We start from the raw sequence: 24900 nt of genomic DNA, 5'->3' as shown, positions 1-24900 counted from the left end.
TGCAACCCCATGGACTGCTATACACCAGACTCCTCTGTCCTCCACTATCTCCTGGAGTGTGCTGAAATTTGTGTCCAGTGAGTCAGTGATGCTATCTGACTGTCTTATGCTCTTCTGCCTCCTTCTCCTCCTGCCCTCAATCTTTCCCAGCATCAGGGTCTTTTCTAATGAGTCAGTTCTTCGCATCAGGTGGCCAAAGTATTAGAGCTTCAGCTTCAGCATCAGTCCTTGCAATGAATATTCAGGACTGATTTCCTTTAGGATGGACTGGTTTGATCTCTCTGCAGTCCAAGGGACTCTCAAGAGCCTTCTCCAGCACCACAGTTCAAAAACATCAATTCTTTGGCGCTCGGCCTTCTTTATGGTCCAACTCTCACATCTGTACATGACTACTGGAAAAATCATAGCTTTGACTATATGGACCTTTGTCTACAAAGTGATGTCTCTGCTTTTGGATAGTAGGTCTTAAAAAATAGACTTGATTGTCTGTACTGGGGTGCCTGCTTGGTCATTTACTATTTATTTTCCCTTAACTTCCATGAGCCTGTTTTCTGATGAGAAAACCTCTGTCTAGACAGAGCTTTGGTGAAGATCGGTGATGTAGACTATGAAAGCACTTTGCAAATATACAAGGTGCCCTCCTGCCCCAGGCCCTCCCCGACCCCTGAGCCACACCTCCTGCCCATCCCCCAGCCTGAGGGGGCTCCGAGTGTCAGGGCTAACCTTTCCCCGCTTTCCTTTCTCCGCTCTCACTTCACAAAGGGACAAAAAGGGAAAATGGAACCAAATTTAAGCAATTTATCAGTAATACGCTGCCGTATTGAAACATTAATATTAATAAACTAGTGAAACTTTGTCATCTGTGTTGTAATAGAGTCAGACTGCCACACTTTTGAGCCTTGAACATGTTTCTTATGCTCTCTGGACCACAGTTTCCTCATCTGTGAAAGGGAAATAATTGGTCCTATCTCAAAGAATGGTTGTGAAAATTAAATGATTAAAGAGATGGGAATACCAGACCACCTGACCTGCCTCTTGAGAAATCTGTATGCAGGTCAGGAAGCAACAGAACTGGACATGGAACAACAAGACTGGTTCCAAATCGGGAAAGGAGTACGTCAAGGCTGTATATTATTACCCTGCTTATTTAACTTATATGCAGAGTACATCATGAGAAACACTGGGCTGGATGAAACACAAGCTGGAATCAAGATTGCCAGGACAAATATCAATAGCCTCAGATATGCGGATGACACCACCCTTATGGTAGAAAGCGAAGAAGAACTAAAGAGCTCCTTGATAAAAGTGAAAGAGGATAGAGAAAAAGTTGGCTTAAAACTTAACATTCAGAAAACGAAGATGATGGCATCTGGTCCCATCACTTCATGGCAAATAGATGGGGAAACAATGGAAACAGTGAGAGACTTTATTTTGGGGGGCTCCAAAATCACTGCAGATGGTGACTGCAGCCATGAAATTAAAAGACTCTTGCTCCTTGGAAGAAAAGTTATGACCAACCTAGACAGCATGTTAAAAAGCAGAGACATTACTTTGCCAAAAAAAGTCCATCTAGTCAAAGCTATGGTTTTTCCAGTAGTCATGTACGGATGTGAGAGTTTGACTATAAAGAAAGCTGATCACCAAAGAATTGATGCTTTTGAACTGTGGTGTTGGAGAAGAGAGTCTTGAGAGTCCCTTGGACTGCAAGGAGATCCAACGAATCCGTCCTAAAGGAAATCAGTCCTGAATATTCATTGGAAGGACTGATGCTGAAGCTGAAGCTCCAATACTTTGGCCACCTGATATGAAGAACTGACTTATTGGAAAAGACCCTGATGCTGGGAAAGATTGAAGGTGAGAGGAGAAGGGAACAACAGAGGATGAGATGGTTGGATGGCATCACTGACTTAGTGGACATGAGTTTGAGTTGACTCTAGGAGTTGGTGATGGACGGGTGATGGACAGCCTGGCGAGCTGCAGTCCGTGGGTTTGCAAAGAGCTGGACATGACTGAGCAACTGAACTGAACTGAACTGAACTGAATGCATGAAAAACACTTACTCAGAAGTGCATCACTGGTAGCTGTTAGTTTTATTATCTCAGAACTTTTTCTTCGGATTTCATATGAGAAACTGTAGTCCTACACTTACCCTCTACTTCCTAACCAAGCGTTTTTTCCCTTGAGCTATATGTTAAGTGCATTGCCTTTGAACTTTTGTAATAACATGCGCAATACAAATTAGGAGCTCAGGTAAATGTTTTGAACTAAAGAAACATATTCTGAAAATGTTATAGTTTGACTGGTAGGATGCTATAAGGATTTAGCAGTAAGTGTATTCTTTACTTAGTGAATAAGTCCATATGTGTGTCAAAAGAACAGAAATGAAAACAGTCCATAAGAAAATGAAAACCCTTTCGATGTTTGTTTCTGATAATTAGGTCTAAGAGAAACAGAAGGATCCTGACGTACATGCATTCACTTCTCCTTTTTGATTCTGTCCGTGAATTTTGGAAGTTCCAAAGCTATGGTCACATTTAGAAAGAATGACATGTTCTCTTCGGAAAACAAACATGCTATCACAGCAAGAAAGAGCCACTCAGCTGGGTGTCTAGAGCTTATACAAGATGTGGGTAGTGTTCAGACAAGAGACTAGATGCCCAGACACATGGGACACGAATGTGCCTACAACTCTTAGGACCAAGTGGCTATGCCTGTCTTATGTTTCCATGTAATAGAAAAATGACATCTCATTCAGAAAAATCTAAAGAATTCAGGCTGCCACCTCGTGGCTGGAAGGAACTTAGCAAGATGAACATAGAGGCTTGAAGCATCTATTTTGCTGCTGGTTCCCCCATGACCTTGTGCTCTTGTTGATGACTTGGGCATCTCACAAGCCAATCTCAGTTGGTATCTCTTCTTCCCAGAATGGTCCAATTTCTGAAATAAGAGGTCAGAAGGATAGTAGAGCTTTCTCAGCTGCAAGATTCAGTATAGGAACAGAAGACCTCAGGGAAATAGGACCTGTGAAACTCATGGCAGTTTCATGACTTCATTTATTCATTCATTCATCGACCCATTCATTCCTTGAACACATATTTGTTGAGCATGTGAATATGTGAGGGCTACCATGATGTTCAAGGCAAAACCCTGTCTTCCTTGAATTGACAGCAGGATGGAATCAAGAGATCATCCCCAGGGGCTACACAGAGCAACAGAAGCCCCCACCCCAGACTTAGAGATGAAATAGGAGGAAGGCAAAATAAGAGGGAAGAGGTGGAAGGAAAGGGTTTCTGGCTGTTTTTTTTTTTTTCCTCTGACCCAGAGTATCAGAAGTGAGGGTGTTGGGGGGGGCGGTGAGGAGGAGAGACCCTTCGAGACCTTCCTTCCCTGAAGTTGGAGTGGGGACAGCACCGTGCTGGCCAGCACCTGATGGTCACACCCTGGGCTTTGTTGTTGGTGGCGAAGCTTCCAGGCTGTGGTTATCAGAAAACCTGGGAGCATTCACTCTTCCTTCCTTTGCTGTTCCTGTTTTTTCCCGTTCTCATTTAGAAAGGTTGCCTTTTTCTTTTTTTCTCCTTCTACTCCACTTTCTCTCTTGTCTTCTTCCTCTCGCCTTTGTTCCTTTTCTCTCTCTTGCCTTATTCTTTCTACTTTTCACTTGTCTTCTCTGTTTCTCTTCTTTTCATAAAAAAACAAATCTCCCTTTCTCTATTACCTTACTTTTTCCCTTGGTTCCCCCTACCCCACCCATCTTTTTATTATTCCCTCTGCTTGCTGCCCCCACGCCTCCCCTCACCCCCTGGCCCCTACCCGCCACTTTCCTTTGTACATGGTGAGATCACTGCAGACAAGCGTGCCCCTCCCTGCCCAACTGTGCTGCATGAGGCTTTATGGAATTTGGTTCTGGGGTCTCTGGCTTCACCTCCTTCACTCCTTGGTGGTGTCCCATAGATTTAGGGGTAGAGGGATTTATTTTTTTAACACCCCAAACATTTTGTATTGGGGTATAGCCTGTAAACAATGTTATAGTTTCAGGTGGACAATAAAGGGACTCAGCCATACATATACACGAATCCATTCTCCCCCAAACTCCCCGTCCCATCCAGGTTGGCACACAACATTTAGCAGAGTTCCCTGTGCTCTATGGTAGGTCCGTGTTGGTTATCCATTTTCTATATAGCCGTGTGTCCATGACCTTCCCTAAGTCCTTAACTGTCTAGGACTGAAGGGCTTTGGATGGGTTTGAAACCAAGTTTGGGAACAGTTGCTCTGGAGACTTCAAGCTGCACATGTTCAAGGTCATTCTCCTTTTCCAGTCCCTGCCTTTATAACTACCTCTGCGTTCAACAAGGAGCGAACAAGACAGGCGGCCTCCCCACACTGGACCACAAGCACAGAGGACGCTGGGTAATTTGGTATTATTTGTTTTTCTCATGTTTTTTCCAGTCGGATGGTCAAGTCAGCTCACGAAGGTAACTCGTTGGGGTGGAATTTCTTCTGGTATTGTTCATGTACTTCGAACAAATAAAATGTGACTCTTTGTCCCAGAGCTGGGAAATACTTGCCCCTTCCCTGTTTTATTTTGGTGGAAGGGGCTAGAAATATTTTGTCTCTGATCCCTAAGAAGAAACATCCTGTATAGAAATGAGATGGTATATTTTGCCATTCACACTAAGGATGCTCAGCTTATAGTCTTTATGGAACCGTGGACTCCAGCACCACCTCTGTTTGTGAATTTGAACATGGCCCCCATCTGAGGTCTGAGCCTTTCTGTCAAGACCTAATGGCTCAGAAGGAACCTCCATTCTCATTAGAAGCCCACTCTTCTGCTGTTAGAATAGGGACACCAGACGGCTGCATGTTCAAATCCCCACACCACCTCTTACTGCGCCTCAATTTTTCCTTCTTATAAAATGAGAATATTGATTCCTACAGCGTGGGGTTGCTGTGAGAATTTAATGAGCAAATATCCTTGAAAAAATGTCAGGGTTAAGCTGTCTGAAGCTGACTGAAGCTGCATCATAGATTTCCTACGTTAGTACCTTAAGGTACCAAATAAACTTTACCTACCATCGTTAAAGATGTTCTTTGAAACAGTCTCTCTAAACACTTCCCATCTAACTTATTACAATTCGTAATTATATGGATTAAAACACAAGAGCCCATTTTAATGTAGTTAGAACCTAAAATGCCGTGCTGTTTTGTTTCCCTGAAGAATTGTAAAATTGTGTTGCTTTTAAGTACAAAACTCTGAAATATTCATCCATGTCTGAATGCACCCCTGGGGCCTTCAGGGTCTAGTCACATAATATAATGCTAGAGTTTTCCACAGCTCAGTGTAAGGTGACTCTAGTCTGTTACAGAAAACTGTGTCTCAGCTTCCCGTGTCCTTTCATCTGTGATGTCCAGTATAACTCTGATGCTTGACTCTGAGTCAGAACTCACCTCATTGCCCCAGATTATGTAGGTGAGCCAGGAGAGCGGGTATAGGGAAGGTCCCGGGAATGGTGGTGAGGTGCTGGCCTGGACATCTGGGACCAGCCTTCCTGGGGCTCACATGTTCTCAGACTCAAGCAAGTTCTTGTTCGATTTCTGTAATTCATTAAAATCTCCGCAAAGTTATCAAGGGCAGTTTTCCTACTGAAATGTGTTTTGAGACATAATTTCACGGTCAAACTAGATAGGACACGAGATAAAATTTGTGCAGTATGGTGTTGACCAAATAATTCAACCATGGATTGAGAAACAGCAAAAAGGTTCAGTTGTCAGATGTCAAGAGTTCAGCGAGTGAGAAGCTTGACCAGGCCTTCTGTGACCTGTGACAAGGCAACACCCTACCTTCCCCGGGCTGTCAGGCATCCTCAGGGGGTTCCAGCCTTCCTAAGACTTTCTACAACATCAGGGCACTTCTTGTTGTTCTTGTTGACCAAAAAGTTCATTTGGATATTTTCATAAAGTGGTATGGGAACATGCGAATGAACTTTTTGGCCCATCCAATCATTACAATTACAGCAAGTGAAATTGCTCTTTTTTTTTTGTTGTTCTAGATACTGTATGGAGTTCAAGACAGAGTCACTGACTCACCACTGTGCCCTGGAAAATCGCCCCCTGACCCGATGGATGCAATATCTCCGAGAGGGCTACACAGTGTGTGTGGACTGTCAGCCTCCAGCTATGAACTCTGTGAGCCTTCGTTGTTCTGGCGATGGCTTGGACTCTGACGGGTAAGGCAGAGAAACTGGTTGGAGGATTTCTCTTGGCCCTCATTTGGGGAGACATGTCCTTTTCATGTCATGCACAGCAGACCAGTATTCGATTTGGGGAGTCACAACAGTGGGGAGAAACTTCCATTTGGCCGTTCCAGAGTCCAGGACCCAGTTCACATTCTAGGACTTAGAGGTTCTGTACCAGAGAGGTGTGGGTGAATTTGGATATTGGGGCTCAGACCAAGGTCTCAAGGGACCGTCAGAGACCTGCCTCCAAAGCAGCCATAGACGCTATGCAAACAGATGAGCTTACCTTTGTTCTAGTAATACTGTATTAATGGACACTAAAACTTCAATTTTATAGAATTTATATGTATCATGAAATAATCTATGAATTGCTTTCAGTTCTTTAAAAACATAAAAATCATTATTTTTATTACTATTTTTTAAAAGTCGAGGTAGAGTTGATTTACAATATTATATTAGGTTCAGGTGTGAAAGTGAAGTGAGGTAAAAGTCGGTCAGTCGTGTCCAACTCTTTGCGACCCCATGGATTTATACAGTCCATGGAATTCTCCAGGCCAGAATAGTAGGGTAGCCTTTTCCTTCTCCAGGGGATCTTCCCAACCCAGGGGTTGAACCCAGGTCTCCCTAATTGCAGGCAGATTCTTTACCAGCTGAGCCACAGGTTCAGGTGTACAACATAGCAATTGAAAAATTTTATAGCTTATACTCCATTTATGGTTATTATAAAATATTGGCTGTGTTCTCTGTGCTGTATGGCTTGTTTATTGTATACAGAGTAGTTTGTGCCTCTTAACCCTCAACCCTAGCTGTCCCTTGCCCTTCCGTCTCCCCACTGGTAACCACTAGTTTGTTCTCTGTATCTGTGAGTCTGTTTCTTTGTTATTTTCACTGGTGTGTTTTGATTTGCAGAATCCACATACAAATGATAATACACACTATTTGCCTTTCACTATCTGACTTATTTCACCAAGCATAATCCCCTGCCGATCCACCCATGTTGCTGCAACTGGCAGGATTTCATTTCCTTTATGTCTGAGTATACCACATATTCTTTATTCATTCAACCATTGGTAAACACTTCTATGCTTTCATGTCTTGGCTATTGTAAGTAATGCCGCTATGAACACTGGGGTGCCTGTATGTTTTTGAATCACTCTTTTCATTTTCTTTGGATATATATATATATATACAGGAGTAGAATTTCTGGATCACATGTAGTAATCATTCTTAACCTGTAGACTACACAAGGGGTGGGTGGGCTGGATTCGGCCCATGGGTCGCAGTTTGCTGAACCCTGTCCAGATGATTCATACCCACAGCAAAATTTCAGAACCACTGCTTAGTGAGGCAGTCACAGTCATGACTAAGATAGTATTGGTGGGCCTAGTTTTGCAGGATCATAAACTCTTTTGATGTTCTAAGCACTCCATTTTAATATGGGGTGGGGTGGGATTTCCTCACACAGCATGAAGCAATTCATGGGACACCAGGTTGGCATCCAACAATTTAACTTAATTCTGACACTTAATTCTAACTTAATATCAGTCCTACCAGACTGCTCCCTCCTGCCACCCCCTTCAAATACCAGTTTCCAGCTCAGGCTGTGTTACCTGTTAACCTGTGCTTCTGACTGACTGGCTATACATCAGAGATTCCGTGATCTCTTCCTCAGGTCTGATTAATTTGCTAGAGGGGCTCACAGAACTCAGAGACACATTGACTGACTAGATGACCGTGCATGTGTGTGTGCTACGTCACTTCAGTTGTGTCTGACTCTCTGAAACCCTGTGGACGGTAACTGACCGGGCTCTTCTGTCCATGGGATGCTCCAGGCAAGAATATTGCTGAAGTGGGTTGCCATGCCCTCCTCCAGGGGGTCTTCCCGACCCAGGGTTCAAACTCGTGTCTCTTATGTCCCCTGCATTGGCACGCCAGTTCTCTATCACTAGTGCCGCCTGATTAGATGACCAGTTTATTGTAAAAGGATATAATTCAGTAACAGCCCAATGCAAGACAGGGAAGAAGTATGGGGAGGGGTGTCATTCTCCCCACCTCTCCATGTGTTCACTTACTTAGACACCCTCTAAACCCTGTCCTTTTGGCTTTCCTGAATGGCTCACTATGGAGGGTCATTGATTGAGTCATTGGCTACTGACTGATTCAACTTCCAGCCCTTCTCCCATCCCTGGACCTTGGGGTTGGGGGTGTGGAGCCATGAATTCCAACCTGCTAACCACCTGGTTAATTCTCTTGGCAACCAACTCCCAACTTCAGGTGCTTCCAAAAATCTGCCTACTCACATAAAAAGATGCCTTTATCACTCTCAACATGTAAGAAATTCCAATGGCTTTGGGGACTGTCAGTTAGAAACTGGACAAAAACCAAATACACATGAGAAATATAGTTTAGTCGCCTGGATTGCCAAATATGTTTCTTGTAAATTATAATATTGCATAAATCTACAGAAATCTAGATTGTCCAAAGAATTGACCCTTGAAAACATCTTACCTTTCTAAAAACCCATTCCAGTCCTTTACTTATCTACCAGTTAAATCCAGTAACATTATTCATAACTAAGAGACAGGTAGAATTGGTGATGTATGGTTTATGGCTTTTAAAAATGTCAGATGGAATTGGTAAAAATATAGATTAGAAAGAAAAATGTGGACCTTTCCAGTTAATCATTATTCCCAGGGCATATTTTAGTATTTAATAACTTGAACTTATGTTTATTAGTCTCTTGTGTCCAACAGCCTCTATATCGAGTATGCACACTAAGAGTGAAGTGGGTAAAGAATTCACATGAAACAGAAACTTAATATGTAGACTTAGTATTTTCCTGACTACCTCATCCATATTTTGACTTTAAAATGAATATTATAATTTAATATGTACCCATAAAGCACCTTCAACCCTGGCTGAAGTTCCAGTGACTTAAAAAATAATAATTTCAATAATAAAGGCTTTTTTCTTTTCTCTGCTCACATTTTTCATTATGGGATCAAAGAGTTGGAAAGGATTACAAGGAATCATTTGGTTCAGTCCCCTCTAATTTAAATGTACACAAAACAGTACCCAGCAATCCCACTACTGGGCATATACCCAGAGAAAACCATAGTTCAGAAAAACACATCACTCCAACATTCATCGCAGCACTATGTAAATAGGCAGGACATGGAGACAACCCAAATGACCATCAACAGAGGAAAGGACAGAGATGCGTTACATGCATACAGTGGAATATTACTCAGCCAGAAAAAGGAAGGAAATTTGGTCATTTGTAGAGATGTGGGTGGACCTAGGGACTGACTGTCATACAGAGTGAAGTCAGAAAGAGAAAAACAAATATCATGTATTAATGCATATATGTCGGATTTAGAAAAATGGCATAGATGATCTTATTTGTAAAACAGAAATAGAGACACAGACATAGGGAACAAACATCTGGATGCCAGTGTGGGAAACCGTGGGAGATGGGATGAATTGGGGAGATATACACTATTGATACTATGTATAAAATAGGTAACTAATGAGAACCTATTGCATAGTTCAGGGAAACCTACCCAGTGCTCAATGGTGACCTAAATGGGAAGGAAATCCAAAAAAGAGCCAATATATGCATACGTGGAGAAGACAATGGCACCCCACTCCAGTACTCTTGCCTGGAAAATCCCATGGACGGAGGAGCCTGGTGGGCTGCAGTCCATGGGGTCGCTAAGAGTCAGACACGACTGAGCGACTTCACTTGCACTTTTCACTTCCATGCATTGGAGAAGGAAATGGCAACCCAGTCCAGTGTTCTTGCCTGGAGAATCCCAGGGACGGGGGAGCCTGGTGGGCTGTCATCTCTGGGGTCGCACAGAGTCGGACATGACTGAAGCGACTTAGCAGCAGCAGCAGCAGCTGCTTCACTTTGCTGTACAGTAGAAACTAACACAACTCTGTAAAGCAACTATACTCCAGTAAAAATATACTAAAAAACCGTACACAAAACAGAAAGTCATTTTCCTTTATGCAACACTTCATATACTCAGAGCAACTGAGAGTCACGAATGCAGTGACCTCAAACTACAGTTCTCAATGTGCAGGGTAGGGAGAGGTCCTCAAATAAGGATTAAATGGTAACTTGTTTTGACAGAACCCCAAGAAAAGAAACAGTTGTGTTGTGATGATGTTTGTTTTTTAATTTCAATTTGTAATGCACTTAAAAACTTCAAGTGTTAACCTTTTTTTTTTAAAAAAACTTAATTTATAATTCTGTAAATTAGAATCATCTTTGGTTTGCTTTAGTGTAACTCACATTTTCAAAATATCATTTCAGAAATCAGACCCTCCATTGGCAAGCAATTGGCAATCCTCGATGTCAAGGAACTTGGAAAAAAGTTCGGCGGGTAGAACAGTGTTCTTGTCCAGCTGTTCACAGTTTCATTTTTATATAGATCTTGATATAAATATTTTAAAATGTGTTTGTAAACATGCTAAATACTACCAAGTCATATTCGATGCTGCATAATCCTTTGAAAACTCTTTGGCCTAAAGTTCCTAAATGTATGTCTTTTCCACATTCTGAAGCAGAGAAAGGAAATTCAGGGGGCCAGTTCTTAAGAAACGCAGTGCCTTTATTTTTATTTTTTACTATGTTGAGGACCCAGTCTAAAGTCTCCTGTAGTTTTCTGACCTTGGCCTGTCACTTGGAGTCTCCTCATTGAACAGGTAGTCCTCTGGACACAGAGTAAGTCTGTTTGCACTAAAATGACTACATTTTATTGGTCCACTTACTGGTAAGTTGTCATTTAAGGGTACTCATGCTTTGAATCTTGGGTTCTTTCTTTCTGTTCTGTAATCTCTTAAAAACTTCTTGCCTTAAAAAATGTCTACAGATATATGTACACTCACGCGTGCATTTCCCATATATTATTCCACAAATTCTGCAATAATAATTTCAAGCAAATTTGTCACAAGTAATTTCCCACAGGACAAATTGTTTGAGATTTAGTAAGCAAAACCAACAGCTCTACTAAATATACCTTTTTTTTTTTTAATAGAAGAAATTTTCTTCTGTTAACTGAAAAGCGTCAATCAAATGTTCATTCTAGGTCAGTACAATTCCTTTAAATGTTTTAATTTCCATGAAGTGAAATTTTGGCAACGATAAGTGAAACAATTGCTTTAATTATGAACATTCTACCATCATTAGCATTGAAAATTATTTCCAAGGCATAAAGCCTGAAATTGACTACAATAATTTTGGAGTCCAACTTCAAGTTTAATTGAGGTAAACTTATTACTTTTTTTCCCCCCTATAGCACAGGTTTTCTTTTGTCTGGAGTAGAAGGTAGAGGCATAGATTATGGAAGGCATAGATTTATTACAGATGATATGATCCCCATCCCCACCCCAACTCTACAAACACAGAAGTATTAGTTTCCTTATTGTATGATTGGAAAATCAATGAACCAGAGACAAAAGGCCTTGTTGAAGAATCTGGACTGACAGAGCCAAATCTTAGCTTCTCATTCAGAATTTAGCTTCGATGAAGAGTCTAATGTTGCCAAAGACTGTTCTGTAAAAGCAAAGCCCTTTTTATTTCTGAAGCAAATTTTAAACTCAGAATATTTTCTTCAGAGAACTGAATCTGGAGATTTAAACTACAGGTAAACCTCAGAGATAGTTGAGTTTGGTTCTAGACCATCACAATGAAGTGAGCCACAAAATAGTTTTGGTTTCCCGGTGCATAAAAAAGTTACATTTACACCATATGTTTGCAGTCTATTGTGTGCAATAGCATTATGTCTAAAAAAAAGTACATAGCTTAATTAAAAAATACTTTATTGCCCAAAACTACTAACCATCATGTGAGTCTTTAGTGAGTAGTAATAGCAAAGATCACTGATCACAGGTCACCTGGACAAATATAATAATAATGGTGAAAAAGTTTGAAATATGCTAATAATCACCAAAATGTAACACAGACACACAAAGTGAGCAAATGATATTGGAAAAATGGCACCAAGAGATTTACTCAATCTAGGGTTGCCACAAACCTTCAGTTTGTAAAAAAAAAAAAAAAAAAAGGTAATATCTGCAAAGCACTATAAAATGAGGTGTGCCTGTATATGAAATTCCTTTGATTTCATATGTATAAAATATGATTTACTAAAATACCTATTTCTTGGCACTTATCATGTAATGAATGATATAATGACAATAGCAAGTTTAATAGGGATGGAAAAGTTCCCAATATTTAATGCTGAGAGTAGCAATATTTCTGAGAATGTATTTGTTTAAATGTCAGGACAGTTTTGGGGTAAACTAAATTCTTCATAAATTAACAATAAAAATTTGAGTCTCATCAGAGTTAGAAACTTCAACTATCAGCTCAGTATTAACATTTCAAGACCATTTCTAACATTTGTAAAACAAAACTTTTTAAGGCATACCTGGGCAATTTTCAATGTTACTTAAAATTTTATACCAGTAAATAAACTTTCTGTTCACATTTTGAAAAACTCTTGACTTGTTTGGCTAGAAAATATCCAAGTTTTCTGGACAAGTCAGAGAATAAACAAAAAATTTCACAAAAGCCAAAAGAAAACATTTTAGAATTGATAGGCATATGTATGATGACTAACAGCAATAACGCTATGATGTATTTATGGTTCCAATATGCTATAACATTCAGGATATTTGAGTTGTATAAAATCAGTTTTTCAAATTACATATTTAGCTTTCACTACATGACTGTTAATTATTTTCATATTGAAGCATATTTTTGTTATTTCTATTCTTATGAAGAATTTCAAGGGCTGGAAGACATAACTACTAAATAGTGATCTTGAAAAGCTTGTTATTACTTCTAGCAAAGCCCACGGAAACAGTACAAAACTGAAACAAACTGCAACATGTGGTCTAAATGATGAATGAAGAACCCCTAATTTTTTATTTTCAGAGATAAAGATCAAGGAATTTAAGACTTCTTTGGTATTCCTTTTTAATGAGTACGTTAGAGTTGGAGTCCTTTCCAATGACACTGTACAATGATTTACAGGCTCTAGCACTACTTAATTGGAGAAGGCAATGGCACTCCACTCCAGTACTCTTGCCTGGAAAATCCCATGGACGGAGGAGCCTGGTGGGCTGCAGTCCATGGGGTCGCTAGAAGTCGAAAGCGACTGAGCGACTTCACTTTCACTTTTCACTCTCATGCATTGGAGAAGGAAATGGCAACCCAGTCCAGTGTTCTTGCCTGGAGAATCCCAGGGATGGGGGAGCCTGGTGGGCTGCCGTCTATGGGGTCGCACAGAGTCGGACACAACTGAAGCAACTTAGCAGCAGTAGTAGCAGCAGCAGCACTACTTAATAGGCTGCTTTTCAAAAGTGCATGAGAAAAGTAATTTGAACAAAAGTAGATATACCCACTCAGGAAAGCAGGGGAAAGGAATTAAAGATGGTGATCATTTAGTAGAGAAAAGCTGGGGGAGGGGAAATGAGAAGAGAAAAGAAAAGAGTAGAAAAAGGAGCAAGGTGAACTATAATCTCATTGTTCTTTTTGTAGGGTCTTTCTCGGAATTTAAAAAAGTTCTTTCTTTATTTTTGTGTGTGCTGGCTTTGTTTCTGTGCCAGCTTTCTCTGGTTGCAGGGCACGGGTTTCTCACTGCAGTGGCTTCTCTTGTGGAGCACAGGCTCTGGCGTGGGTGGGCTCAGTAGTTGTGGCGCACGGACTTAGTTGCCCTGCAGCCTGTGGGATCTTAGTTCCCAGACCAGGGATCAAACTCATGTCCCCTGAATTGGCAGGCCTATTCTTAACCACTGGACCACCAGGGAGTTCCCTTTCTTGGGATGTTTTTATCTGAGAATGTTGAAATTATGCATACATAGCAATAGCAATAACTTAAATTGTTTAGTTCTACTCTGGCATAAAAATTGTAATTACCATTTCTTCTAGGAATACACCAAAATGATGTAATATAAAACTAGTTCTGCCCTCTAAGACTATTCTGGTGAAGGTTTGTACAAATAAGTGTAAGATGGTTTAGAAAACCTGAATATTCTGATGAATATGTGGAAAGGGAAGTGAAACTTCTAGGTCAAGGTGACAGATGGATAAACATGTTTATCTTCTTCCTCAACTCCCATTGAGATTATAGGATTCATGGAAAAGTCTGTAACAGAGTCTATAACACAGATGAGAAGGCAGGGATGGAATCAGCTCATAGATTTTGAAGAAACTTTTTGAAGATTGAAAGGACATAGGATTCTATGGATGGATAAACCAGAATAGAGGGACCATACCTCAGATGGTAAAGCGTCTGTCTACAATGTGAGACCTGGGTTCGATCCCTGGGTTGGGAAGATTCCCTGGAGAAGGAAATGGCAACCCACTCCAGTACTCTTGCCTTGAAAATCCCATGGATGGAGGAGCTTGGGGCAGGCTACTATCCTTGGGGTCGAAAAGAATTGGGCATGACTGAGCGACTTCACTTTCACTTTCACCCTTTAAAACATGTAGAAAAGAAGATGGAGGTAGAGCCATTCTTCTTGGGGTGTGGCAGTCCTACCAAGTACAAACAAAATGGATTTTAAAACTCCCCACCCCTAGAGACAAACTTGTGAAATTTAAAATCAAGGATAAAGAAAAGACTATAAAATCTTTCAAAGAAAGACAAGCAAATTACCTACAAAGGAACAAGAATTCCCATGAGAAACAGCAGTCTTCTCATCAGCATCAGTGGATACTTGAAGTCTAATAGAATAAAGCCCCCAAGTTCTGAAGGACAATAATTTTGAAACTAGAATTTCCGTATCATTCAAGGCACTGATTAAAGTGTGATGGCAAAGATTCAGCCTTTCAAAGGTGTAGAGATTCAGAAGCCTTATGAAATGGTCCTCAACAGGGTGTTTTTTTCTTTCTGACTTTTTATTTTGTATTGGAGTACAGCTGATTAGCAAACAATGCTGTGGTAGTTTCAGGTGAACAGTGAAGGGACTCAGCCATGCATGTAATGTATCCATTCTCCCCCAAACTCCCCTCCCGTTCAGGCTGCCACATATCATTAAGCAGACTTCCCTGTGCGCTACAGTAGGTCCTTGTTAGTTATCCATTTTAAATATAGCAGTGTGTACCTGTCGATCCCAAACACTAGGATACTCTTCTCAATTAAACATGGCAGGTTGACAATATATTTACCTCCTTTACCTCCAGATTCCCAATAAAATTACAGTTAAAGGATTTTTTTTTAAAGAAGACAAAGAGTATACTGATAAGGAGATTGAGAGAGAAGAACCTGAAAAGAGGTGGCTGTAAAGTTTCAGGACCAGTGAAGCAGAAGAAAGGAGAGTCAGATGCCTAGAAGAGGGAATTTCAGAAAGCAAGGTCCTCTCCAGTATCCCTGGAATGTAGTCTTAGCCTCTAGACCACCAGGGAAGTCCTGGGGGACCCATTTTACAGTGCCATTTCCCTTGCCACCCTCGCCCAGACTGAAATGGAGTATAGTTAAACAGGGACGCCGAAAGACTGTCTTCTTAGAGGAAGACTGATCTGGAAACAAGTCTCAAACTCTCCCCTTCTCCCCAAGGAATTGTGGGAACACTGCTTTAGGTCTAAGAGGTTGTCACCAGTCAGCTGTCCTGTGGATCTGCAGCCCAAATTCTCATCACCAGGCTGGGCTTTAGAAATCTCACACTGCTAATTCAAAGTGGTTCTAACCGACCAAAAAAAAAAAAGAGAGAGAGAATTAAGAGAAGTTCCCAGATTTGGAATTAACTGCCTATCAGAACAAAGTCCAGCATAATTCAGAGGAAGAAAACAAAATCTAGACCTCAAAGTCATCGGTCAGCAAACTACAACCTGCAGGCGAAATCTCCTGTAGTTTCTGTAAATGTAATTTACTTGGAACACAGTCAGGCCCATTTATTTGCATGTTTATGTCTATGGACCATTTCAAGCAGAGTTGACAGAAACCCAGTGGCCCACAGGCCTAAAGTATTTCATCTGGCCCTTTACAGAAAGCTTGCTTACCCTGGCTTAGATCATTGACATTTAATGTAATTACTCGTGTGGCTGCATTCAGGAGCACCATTTGTTTTTTTGTTAGTCCTTGTGGTTTTGTTGATTTCTGCTTCCTGTTCCCCCTCCTCCCTGCTTTTGCTTTCTTAGGGATTATTTAAATAATTTTTACTATTTCAATTTATATATTAGTTGTATATGTGTATTTTTAAAATGGTTGCTCTAGGGGTTACAATATCATACCTAATATTTTATAATAAAGGTAACAGTTAATGTTATTCCTCTTTAAACATTTATTCAGCTACATTGGGTCTTAGTTGTGGCATGTGAACTCTTAGCTTTAGCATTTGGGACCTGACAAGGGATTAAACCTGGGCCTTCTGCATTGGAAGGGCAGTCTTAGCCACTGCACAACCAGGAAGTCCCTAGTATTATTCATAATATTACACTTCATGTAAATTGGAAAAGGCTTGCGGGCATAAACTGGAAACTCAGAGAATGAATCTAAAAATTGACAATGGGCAGACCTTACATGACAACACTGAGCCATAACCTCTGTGGCAATCAGTTTAGAAAGGGAAAGGGAAAGGGAAGTCGCTCAGTCGTGTCCAACTCTCAGCGACCCCATGGACTGCAGCCTACCAGGCACCTCCGTCCATGGGATTTTCCAGGCGAGAGTACTGGAGTGGGGTACCATTGCCTTCTCCAATCAGATTAGAAAGAGGAACTGAATTCCCAAAACTATCTACCCAGAATGGGCAGGACTCAGTTGATGACTATTAACATCCCATTTTTTTCTCCCTACTTTCAACTTAAGAGCAGAGAAAGCCAAGTATGATCCCCAAAACAATCATATAAGATGCCTGCTGCTAGATGGCCAGTCTCCAGCTTCCTCATGCCAACAAGCTTCAATCAGAGCATGCCTGAAGCCTTAGTTTTTGACTACAAAGCTTTCCCACTATAAACATCTGCCTGCATCTCTGCCAAACACAAGTGATGGTGGCTGGCTTCCTTAATATAGCAAGCTCTGAATAAACAGCCTATTTGTTTTCATTTTTGAGTGGTTTCATTTATTTCCACAACTCAAATATTTGTGATGTAAGGAGGAAGCACAAGCTGGAATCAAGATTGCCGGGAGAAATATCAATAACCTCAGATATGCAGATGACACCACCCTTATGGCAGAAAGTGAAGAGGAACGAAAAAGCCTCTTGATGAAAGTGAAAGAAGAGGGTGAAAAAGTTGGCTTAAAACTCAACATTCAGAAAACTAAGATCATGGCATCCGGTCCCCTCACTTCATGGCAAATAGATGAGGAAACAGTGGAAACAGTGGCTGACTTTATTTTTTGGGCTCCAAAATCACTGCAGATGGTGATTGCAGCCATGAAAAGACACTTACTTCTTGGAAGGAAAGTTATGACCAACATAGACAGCATATTAAAAAGCAGAGACATTACTTTGTCAACAAAGGTCCGTCTAGTCAAGGCTATGGTTTTCCCAGTGGTCATGTATGGATGTGAGAGTTGGACTGTGAAGAAGGCTGAGCGCCAAAGAATTGATGCTTTTGAACTGTGGTGTTGGAGAAGACTCTTGAGAGTCCCTTGGACTGCAAGGAGATCCAACCAGTCCATTCTAAAGGAAATCAGTCCTGGTTGTTCATTGGTAGGACTGATGTTGAAGCTGAAACTCCAATATTTTGGCCACCTGATGCGAAGAGCTGACTCATTTGAAACGACCCTGATGCTGGGAAAGATTGAGGGCAGGAGGAGAAGGGGACGACAGAGGATGAGATGGTTGGATGGCATCACCGACTCAATGGACATGGGTTTGGGTGGACTCCAGGAGTTGGTGATAGACAGGGAGGCCTGGCATGCTGCAGTTCATGGGGTCACAAAGTCAGACACAACTGAGTGACTGAACTGAACTTAATTATATAACCTTACTTTGTAGAAATGCAAATGAACAAGAATGGCTATATACAACATGAATATGTTGAGTAGGGGTTAAAAAAGACAAAGAATACAGAGTAGTTCATTTCCTTAAATCAAAATGAAAAACAGGACTTCCCTGGTGATCCAGCAGTTAAGAATCTACCTGGCTATGCAGGGGACATGGGGTCAATCCCTGGTCTGGGAAGATCCCACATGCATGGGGGAACTAAGCCCAGGTATAAGCCCATGTGCCTAAGCCCATGCTCCACAACAAAAGAAGCCACCACAATGAGAAGCTTGTGCTCTGCAACTAGAGGGTAGCCCTGCTCACACTCACAGCAACTAGAGAAAGCCCGCAGGCAGCAAGGGAAGACCCAGAGAAATAAAAAATAAATAAAATTAATCAATTAAAGAAAAAAACCAGATAGTCTGCCAGCCTTTGCAGCTTGGCTCTGAGTTGGGTAACTCATTCAACGCTGAACCAGGCCACCTATAACTAAGTCTGCCTTAGCCTCCATCTCTGGCACTTATGAAGCCTAAAGATCACACAGCATAGAGGCCTAGGGTACTCGCAGGTCTTTCCTGAGACTGTGTCTAGTCCTGGGCACAGGGGCCTGGTCTTCTGGATTCCCTGGTTTTCTCAAGACTTTCAAAGCCTTTACCTACCACATACCTTAAATTTCATGCAGCCATATTAAAAGATGCTTGTTCCTTGGAAGAAAAGCTATGACCAACCTAGACAGCATATTAAAAAGCAGAGACATTACTTTCCCAACAAAGGTCCATCTAGTCAAAGCTATGGTTTTTCCAGTAGTCATGTATGGATGTGAGAGTTGGGCTCTATAAAGAAAGCTGAGCGCCGAAGAATTGATGCTTTTGAACTGTGGTGTTGGAGAGACTCTTGAGTCCCTTGGACTGCAAGGATATCCAACCAGTCCATCCTAAAGGAAATCAGTCCTGAATATTCATTGGAAGGACTGATGCTGAAATTGAAGCTCCAATACTTTGGTCACCTGATGGAAAGAGCTGATTCATTGGAAAAGACCCTGATGCTGGGAAAGATTGAAGGCAGAAGAAGGGTATGGCAGAGGATGAGATGATTGGATGACATCACCAACTCGATGGACATGAGTTTGAGCAAGCTCCAGGAGTTGGTGATGGACAGGTGCCGGGGTCCAGCCCCGGTGGGGTCAGGGGCTTTGGCAATCAGGAAACAACAGCTTATTTAAATGTTAACTAAAGATATAAAGAGTGGTTAAAAAAGGATAGCTCAGTGAGGAAATTCAGTGGAGAAGAGGCTGAAATAAGGATAGCTCAGTGAGGAAATTCAATGGAGAAAAGAGGCTGAATAATTCAGCCAGAAGGTGAGAGAAAGAACGACATGGGGAGACCAAGCTTCGGTGAACAAGGCCTGCACTTTATTTTCCAAAGTAGTTTTTATACCTTAAGTTATGCATAGAGGATAATGGGGGAAGGGGTAGAGTCATGCAGTAAGCCAGGCTTTCTTCCTGCAAACTTATCATATGCAAAAGTTTAGGTGATTTGCATTATCTTCTGGCCCGGAGGCCTGTTACCATTTTAAGACCCTTTCTTCAGAAAGCTTATTTTTCTCTAAAGGTGATTAGTCAGGCACCACCCTCCAAAAGCATTAGATGAAGTTGCATTCCTACAGGGCAAAGGTGTGGTGGGCTCTAACAAGAAAAAGAATTAACTCAAGGGTCCAAGGTTACAAACATTAAAGCTACCACTTACACCAATTATATTAATCAATACACTGCCAGGGACACAGCAGGTAAGGGATATGGAGACGTAGCAGCAAACCTTGGCCCAACAAGTGAAAAACCCTTCACCAATACAATTTCTAATCAATCTTTTAACTGCTCAAAGGAATCTGTATTTAGATAGTTTAGAACATCTCATGCCTCTCACAGTTGGGAGGCTCTGAGCAATCACATGTGGCCGGAAAAACCTATTCTGGCAGGCTAGAGGAATCCCAAAGGAGTTTGTAGGTTGAAACATTGTCACACCCAGGAATTATTAACTGGAGCTGTAAGTTAACTCTTTTTTTTTTTTTTTTTCAGAGAGAGGTAGTGGGGGACAGCCCCCCGTAAAGTCAGAGGTGTAGGTGAGAGCACAAAGCAGAAAGTAGGCAGATTCTGGTTTTGGGGGTGGATGCTCGAGAATTTCCGGGGGGACTCCTGAGGATTGATCAGGCCTTTGCGTATGCTGAGCCTCCTTCCTCATGACCTTTGCCACGGGCGGAGCTCCTGCTCCCCGCAGACAGGGAAGCCTGGCATGTTGCAGTTCACGGGGTCGCAGTTGGACACTACTGAGCAACTGAACTGACTTTCTTCTCCAGGCTCTTCAATCTGTCTGCTGTCTCCGACCCCAGGCAGATGTAGGCACCACTTTTAAAGCCCATGAGTTCATAAGGGGCAAAACAAAGGCAAATCTCTGAACCCTCAGGGAACTGCCAGACATGGAAACACTCCACCACAACTCTGAGCACAAGGTCTGTGTTGGCCTCTCCCCCATCACCAAACTACACCCCAACACATATCACTGGTCCCTCAAGCAGGCTAAGGAAAACCACCAGAATGCGCTACAATTTAGCAGCCTCTTTTTTCCATTAAGCACCCCCCATTTATTAGATTCGTTTCAAAAAGTTGATTCTAATATTTTTTTTTGCCAGCTTAATATTTGCTTCAGAAAAAGGAAGGCTCTCTGGAACTCCCCACTTTGTCACTCTCTATGTAACCTTTTTAATGACTGTTTTAGAAATGAAGGGCAGATTAGTGGTTGCCAAGGGTTGGAGGAATGATGTAGGAGAGATGACTGCCAACAGAAGGGATCCTCATGGTGTTGGAGTATCTTGCCTGTTGTAGATACATGCACCCACACAAGTGATAAGTTGTTTGGAATTACATATACCGTACACATGTGGTACAAGACTGGGAAAATCCAGGTAAAACTGAAGATTTATATCAATAATCTGATGGTGACTTACTGTGGTTTAACTGACACTGGGGGAAGCTGGAGCAGGTGTACAAGGACCTATTATTTCTTACAACTGTATGTGAGTCTAGATGTCTGAATAAATTTCAGTTTAAAAATTCAAAATATTCAGATAAAAATGAGGAAGCATTTAGGAATACAATAACCCAATTTATTTCACTTTTCTATGGGTCCACAAGTTATATAATAAAAATCTATGCTTACATAAATCTATAACAGTTCTTTAATTAAAAATAAAATTCTAAGTAAGAAAGCACCACATTATAGCATAATTCATAGTGATCTTTTTTAGTGGCACATGAAATAACCGAGCATCTTACAGCTCCTGGCAGTTTAGATTTGATGATTTAGGGTGTCTGGAAAGAGGCTGACAAACTGGTCTATTTTGGCTCATAAATAAAAGCCATCAGCTTTGGCACTGATCATCAAAATGTCTGCAGTAAACACGATGACGGTAACCAGTACTGTAGCAGGACAGATAGAACCAGGAAACATTATCCACGTTTTAATTTATTATACATATAAGACAACAAACTCAGGAACAATGAGAAAGTAATGTATAAAACTTTAATAAGAAAAACAAATGACAAAATAATTACTTAATTTTTGTACAAATACTTAAGCATTTTCACATACTTGTTAATAAAACATACATAACTCAAAATGCTAAATAATTCTAGTTTTTGACAAATTCTCTAAAGACCATGTTGGTAAAAACTCAAAAGTTGTCCAATAAGGTGTGCAGGATCTTGTTTATCTACTATTTATCATAGACATTAAAATTATTATGTTTAAAGCCAATTTAAACATTTACAGAATGCCATTTAGGCCCGATATTTATCTAATTAAATGAAAATATCGGAGAAACTTATATTTATGGCACCAGGTTATAAAGAAGCTTTATTTAAACTATCTCTGTCAAAGTTTTAACACCAGAACCAAAGTCAAATGTACCTAAATGAAACATAAGCTATTCTTGGTAGTAGCATAAACTTTGTCCTATGGGTATTACATTTTCAAGTTTTTTCCTTTATATGAAACTACTTAAAAGGAAAATTTAAGTATATCTCATAGATTACTTTGTACATTTATCATTCTATAAGCTAATGTGTTAGCAATTAACGGATTAAGGTCATAAATCATTACGCCTTATGTCAAAGGCCTCTTATTCACTGATTTAGAAACTTCACTCTTATATGTGTCACAGAGTTGAAGTCAGCCCACACATATACAGCAGGTTAACAGCAATATATTTTTCCTCTAATCAGGCTTTCACTTTTTTATTGGAATAGGGTTTGGAGGTAGGAGGATTGAAAGCACTAGGGTTCAAAAAAATTTACTTTTTTTATCAAAGGAAAAAGATTCTTAAAGAATACAATGACGGTAATGCTCTTACAGCACAAATTCTCATACTGAGTAACTGTGCCACAGAAAAAATGTTGTAATGCTTTAAACAGAATTTTGACCAACTTTCAAACAACATGCAGTGATTAGAGTGTTAAACTGTCATCTCATCAAGCTCTGCAAACACTCTCAGTCTTCACTGTCCGAACAGATCAGTTTTAGCTTCTTCATAGTCCTCCATCTGTCTTTCAACATGACGCTTGTCCGGTTGTTGAATTCATAATGTGATAGTATTTTAGACCAATTTCCCTCTCCATATTTCCTCACACCAGATCTCAGATTCTTGTCTTCTTCCCAAAGCCATGCCTTTTGATGAAAAGTAGGACAGTTAATCACAGAACCAGTTCTTGACAAACAGCATTAGTTTCAGGTGGACAACATAATGATCCAGTATCATACATATTGTGAAATGATCATCACAGTAAGTCTAGCTAACCTCTGTCAAAAGTGGATAAAAAGTAGAACAGTTATTCACAGAAACAATTCTTTAACATATCTAAATACAAATTTTTAAAAAACCAATATGTTACAATTTCTTAATGGTGGAAGAGATTCTGTGAACATATCTTAGATTTCTGTAAGAACTTGTGGTGATATTATCAAGGGTCCTGACTACATTATGCATGACACACTATGGCTCTTCACAATAAACTGTGGAAAATTCTGAAAGAGAGGGGAATACCAGACCACCTGATCTGCCTCTTGAGAAATTTGTATGCAGGTCAGGAAGCGACAGTTAGAACTGGACATGGAACAACAGACTGATTCCAAATAGGAAAAGGAGTACGTCAAGGCTGTATATTGTCACCCTGCTTATTTAATTTATGTGCAGAGTACATCACGAAAAATGCTGGGCTGGAAGAAGCACAAGCTGGAATTAAGATTGCCGGGAGAAATATCAATAACCTCAGATACGCAGATGACACCACCCTTATGGCAGAAAGTGAAGAGGAACTCAAAAGCCTCTTGATGAAAGTGAAAGTGGAGAGTGAAAAAGTTGGCTTAAAGCTCAACATTCAGAAAACGAAGATCATGGCATCTGGTCCCATCACTTCATGGGAAATAGATGGGGAAACAGTAGAAACAGTGTCAGACTTTATTTTTGGGGGCTCCAAAATCACTGCAGATGGTGACTGCAGCCATGAAATTAAAAGACACTTACTCCTTGGAAGGAAAGTTATGACCAACCTAGACAGCATATTCAAAAGCAGAGACATTACTTTGCCAACAAAGGTTCGTCTAGTCAAGGCTATGGTTTTTCCTGTGGTCATGTATGGATGTGAGAGTTGGACTGTGAAGAAGGCTGAGCACCAAAGAATTGATGCTTTTGAACTGTGGTGCTGGAGAAGACTCTTGAGAGTCTCTTGGACTGAAAGGAGATTCAACCAGTCCATTCTAAAGGAGATCAGCCCTGGGATTTCTTTGGAAGGAATGATGCTAAAGCTGAAACTCCAGTACTTTGGCCACCTCCTGCAAAGAGTTGACTCATTGGAAAAGACTTTGATGCTGGGAGGGATTGGGGGCAAGAGGAGAAGGGGACGACAGAGGATGAGATGGCTGGATGGCATCACTGACTCGATGGACATGAGTCTGAGTGAACTCCGGGAGTTGGTGATGGACAGGGAGGCCTGGCGTGCTGTGATGCATGGGGTCGCAAAGAGTCGGACATGATGGAGCGACTGATCTGATCTGATCTGACTATGGCTCTGCTGCCCCAAATCAGACAGCTATAAGGTTTGAGAACTAAATACAAACCCAATTTGTCTGACTTAAGCCCATAATGTCTCTTAAAATTCTATAGCTGTTAATAAAATTAAATAATTTAAATAAAATAAAAATTTATTAAAGTTAATTAAAATAAAATTTAATAAAATAAAATAATTTAATAAAATAAAATAAAATTCTACAGCTGTTAACAGGTTAGAGATGTGTCCCTCACCCTCTTCCTCTCTCTCATGCGTGCTCAGTCATGTCCAACTTTTTGCGACCCCATGGACTGCAGCCGGCCAGGCTCCTCTGCCCATGGAATTCTCCAGGCAAGAATACTGGAGTATTTCTTCTTCCAGTATTCTTTCTTCCTCCAGGGGATCTTTCCAACCCAGGGACTGAACCCGAGTCTCCTGTGTCTACAGTACCGGCAGGTGAGTTCTTTACCGCTAGTGCCCACCTGGGAAGCCTTAGAGATGTGTAGAATTCATATAATACCAAATAGAACTTATGAATATTTAATTCTTCCCTAATGAACTCAGTGAAAACCCTGTTCTATGTTGGGCAAGGTAGACACACACATAAAACTAAAATCTTCTCAC

General features: G+C 40.9%; 2 protein-coding genes across 4 annotated transcripts in view; one reads left to right on the top strand and one right to left on the bottom strand.

Annotated features, from left to right (window-relative positions):
- The window catches only part of SBSPON (somatomedin B and thrombospondin type 1 domain containing), a 32728-nt gene extending 19524 nt beyond the window's left edge, over positions 1-13204 (top strand). For both annotated transcript variants that reach the window (XM_027561176.1, XM_027561175.1), the window contains exons 3-5: positions 4317-4407; positions 6048-6224; positions 10555-13204. In XM_027561176.1, coding sequence (XP_027416977.1) covers positions 4317-4407; positions 6048-6221 — 265 coding nt within the window. In that variant the 3' untranslated portion in view covers positions 6222-6224; positions 10555-13204. The remainder of the gene's footprint in view (positions 1-4316; positions 4408-6047; positions 6225-10554) is intronic.
- Positions 13205-21679: 8475 nt separating this feature from the next.
- TERF1 (telomeric repeat binding factor 1) overlaps positions 21680-24900 on the bottom strand; it is a 43205-nt gene continuing 39984 nt past the window's right edge. The window contains exon 10 of one of the 2 annotated variants that reach the window (XM_027561173.1): positions 21680-22897. In XM_027561173.1, coding sequence (XP_027416974.1) covers positions 22721-22897 — 177 coding nt within the window. In that variant the 3' untranslated portion in view covers positions 21680-22720. The remainder of the gene's footprint in view (positions 22898-24900) is intronic. The other variant, XM_027561174.1, reaches the window with a different exon arrangement.

The sequence above is a fragment of the Bos indicus x Bos taurus genome, chromosome 14 (assembly GCF_003369695.1).
Source record: "Bos indicus x Bos taurus breed Angus x Brahman F1 hybrid chromosome 14, Bos_hybrid_MaternalHap_v2.0, whole genome shotgun sequence".
NCBI classification, from domain to species: Eukaryota; Metazoa; Chordata; class Mammalia; order Artiodactyla; family Bovidae; genus Bos; species Bos indicus x Bos taurus.
This window is presented reverse-complemented; position numbering and strand designations above follow the sequence as displayed.